Here is a 3,506-nt window from a genome sequence, read left to right as displayed (position 1 = left end):
AGAACCTGCGTCGCTGGAGTTTCGCCACCACTTCGCTCGAGCGAGAGTGCGTCGCTAGAATTTTACCGGCACTTCGCTCGAGCGACAGTGTCATCCGACATTTGGTAATTTTCCTTCCTCGCGAATTTTAAACACTCCATACTACCAAAAATGACCTACTATATAAACAAAAATTTCGTTTTTCATTAACAACCTTTGGCAAAACACATAGCACAATATTTTCCTCTCTACCAAAGGATCAATTGGAAAACTCTTCACCATATGATTCATTGAAGAAAAAAATATCAAACACCTTTTTCAAACAAAACACCTATCAAAAATCCTTACTACTTCCAGAAGATCAGTTGATTGAAGATCCGGGAAGGAGGTTGATTGAAGAACTGGAGTTCTTGTTGATTCACGGGAAATAGAAGAAATACAAGGCTGGGATTTTGGCGCAGATCTGCAGAATCGAGGAGAGCTTTGGTTGATACAGTAAGGAGGTCAGAGTGTTGTTAGATACAGTCATGTCTGGCGTACTGTAAGTTGGAGTCTTCTATGGTGAATCCCTACTGGCTTGTGCCCGGAGTTTTTACCCAGTTGGGTTTTCTCTATCAACAATTTTTGTGTTATTTATTGCTTTCTATCAATTTCAATTCAATCGAAAATTCAACATAGGTAGTTAAATCATGTGAATGAATCTGGACAACGTTTAATTTATGTAACTTGTTGCATAACTTAATTAAATTGTTAAATTCCGCATAGACACCTATTCACCCCCTCTAGGTGTTGGTTGGGTCGAACTATAGCCTTTTCAAGTGGTATCAGAGTCAAATCTCGAGTCCTGACCCATAGTTGTCTAGATGAGTCAATCACTTTCTGTACCTCCGTACTTTGACGGAAGTAATTATGCTTACTGGAAGGTTAGAATGCGTGCCTTTCTTAAGTCCTTAGATGAGCATGTTTGGTTGAGTGTGCAAAATGGCTGGAAACCTCCCTCCACTATCGTATCAGGAACTGTTAACCTTACTGATATATCACTGTGGACTAAGGATGAGATAGCTGAGTGTAATTGGAATAGCAAAGGACTTCATGCCTTGTTTATGGTCGTGTCTCCCGAAGAGTTTAGGAGAGTGTCAATGTGCGAAACTGCTAAAGAGGTGTGGGATATTCTTGAAACTACACATGAGGGAACTAAAACGGTAAAGAACTCGAAATTAAAAATGCTAGCTTCTAGGTTTGAAGAAGTGAGGATGAAAGATGACGAAACCTTTAATGAATTTTATGCAAAATTGAATGATATTGTTAATTCTAGTTTCAATTTAGGCGAGAAAATTCCCAAGTCTAAAATTGTTAGAAAAGTACTTAGGTCCTTGCCCGAGAGATTTAGGCCTAAAGTTACTGCCATTGAGGAAAGTAAGGATCTAGATGAGGTTAAAATTGAAGAACTTGTAGGATCCTTGCAAACTTATGAACTCACTATCACACAACCTAAGAAAGGAAAGTCCATTGCTTTAAAATCCATCAAAGAGGATGAATCTTCCGATACTGAGTCTCTGAGGGATGATGAAATTGCTTACTTTGTGAAGAAATTTCAAAAGGCTCTCAAGAATAGGAGAAAGCCTCAGGATAGAAAAAGTGGAGTCCCTAGCAGATTCTCAAAAGAAAAAACTGAAAGGTTTAACAATAAAAGTTCTAGTGATAAACCACGTTTGGTTAGGTGCCATGAATGTCAAGGTATAGGTCACTATAGGAATGAGTGCCCTAGTTATAAGAAGAATCAAAGAAAAGGGCAGAGTAAGGCCTTAGTTGTTTCACTTACTGATAACGAGTCTGAGACCAGTGACAGGCAGGAGTCATCTAGTAGTGAAGATGAAGGGAACTATATGGCATTTGTACCGACTATTAAGAGTGAATCTGATAAGGAGAGCGACAAGGTTGAGGAAGAACTTCACAACAATAGCTCTAGTAATGAGGATGAGGATGACATAGACATACATGAGGCCTATCAACTCTTGTTCAAGGAGAGTCTTAAAATCAAAAAGATCAATAAAGCCCTACTCAAAAAGGTTGATGAACTTGAAAGAGAAAAAGAGAGACATGCTAGTAATCTCCAAAATTAACTTAAGAGTGTCAGTGAGTTAAAATGTGTCAATGCGAAGTTGGAAGACAAGGTTAAGACTTTAACTAGTGAATTGGAGAAATCTAATGCTCATCTTCAGACTTTCATAAATGGAACTAAGAAATTGGATGATATTTTGGGAATGAATAAGCCTACGGGAGATAGGAAAGGTCTAGGATATGTTGAGGGTAATACACATGGTGCTGGTCCATCTAAAACTGTATTCATTTCTGCCTCTAGGAAGTCTAACGCTGTCAACAGTCCAAATAAGGGTAAGAATATTTCGAAGGAACAAAGTCACCAATCATGTAGAAATTTTATGCCCAAACACCTACAGACACGTACCTTTGAGCCTAGGTTCATTCCCACCTGTCACCACTGTGGAGCTCTAGGACACACTATGCCTAGATGTTATAAGCTAGGCAATGAGCGTAGAAATCAGAATATTCCAAGTCAGGTCAGTTTTCTGACTAATCAGGTCAGTCATTTGATTGAGATGCTTACTAAGCTGACTAGGAGTACCAAGTCATCTAAGAAAGCTTGGGTTAAAAAGGAGGATCTAGCTGGACTTTCAGGTCAGGTAAATTGCTATGTTGCTCATGTTGCATTAAAAGCCCAAGATTTCAATATGTGGTACCTTGATAGTGCTTGTTCTAGGTATATGTGTGATAACAAGGCTTTATTCACTACTCTTGATGAATGCAATGGGGGTATGGTTACCTTTGGAGATGGGGGCTCTGCACCTATTATTGGCAAAGGTACTGTACAAATACATGGATTACTTGTGATCTCAAATGTGCTTTATGTGGAAGGTTTAAAGTCGAACTTGTTAAGTGTTAGTCAGATTTATGATGCTGATTTTGAGGTTAGCTTTGTGGAAAAGAGATGTACTGTGTATGATTCATTCGGTGGGGTGGTCCTTGAAGGGGTTAAAACATCTGATAACTGTTATGGAGTCTTACCTAATTCTAACTATGTTTGTAGGAGTGCAAAAATTGATGTGAGTGAACTCTGGCATAAAAGATTGGGTTATTTAAACTATAAGAGTCTAGTATAACTGGCTAAAAAGGAGTTGGTAGATGGTTTGCCTAAAATAGGTCATAGTGAAAATGTTGTGTGTGGACCATGTCAACTGGGTAAACAAATTAAAGGAATCCATACAAAGACTTCTAAAATTTTGACCAAAAGACCCCTGGAATTGATACACATAGATTTATTGGGACCATCTAGGACTGAGAGTCTAGGAGGTAAGCGGTAGATTCTGGTTGTGGTAGATGATTTCTCGAGGTTCACATAGGTAGAATTGCTTAGGGAAAAATCTAATGCATGTGACCTTATAAAATCTTTGTGTAAACGGCTTAGTAATGAACTCAATCACAAAGTGTCTAGAATGCGAAGTGATCAT

General features: G+C 38.6%; 1 protein-coding gene across 1 annotated transcript; it reads left to right on the top strand.

Moving 5' to 3' along the window:
- Window positions 1-908: 908 nt before the first annotated feature.
- Window positions 909-2,770, top strand: LOC111400370. The gene is made up of 5 exons (XM_023027783.1): window positions 909-1,181; window positions 1,512-1,694; window positions 1,776-1,982; window positions 2,142-2,681; window positions 2,759-2,770. The coding sequence occupies exons 1-5, from the start codon at window positions 909-911 to the stop codon at window positions 2,768-2,770; spliced, it is 1,215 nt and encodes a 404-aa protein (XP_022883551.1).
- Window positions 2,771-3,506: the final 736 nt, after the last annotated feature.

This window comes from Olea europaea, chromosome 10 (assembly GCF_002742605.1).
Source record: "Olea europaea var. sylvestris chromosome 10, O_europaea_v1, whole genome shotgun sequence".
NCBI lineage: Eukaryota > Viridiplantae > Streptophyta > Magnoliopsida > Lamiales > Oleaceae > Olea > Olea europaea.
Note: the sequence above shows the minus strand (reverse complement) of the source record. Positions and strands in the feature narration are given on the sequence as shown.

Coding starts and splice junctions, on each gene's coding strand:
- LOC111400370 (XM_023027783.1), top strand. CDS start 909: ATGCGTGCCTTTCTTAAGTCCTTAGATGAGCATGTTTGGTTGAGTGTG. Junction 1,182..1,511: donor CACATGAGGGAACTAAAACG/GTAAAGAACTCG, acceptor TCCATCAAAGAG/GATGAATCTTCCGATACTGA. Junction 1,695..1,775: donor CTAGTGATAAACCACGTTTG/GTTAGGTGCCAT, acceptor AGAAAAGGGCAG/AGTAAGGCCTTAGTTGTTTC.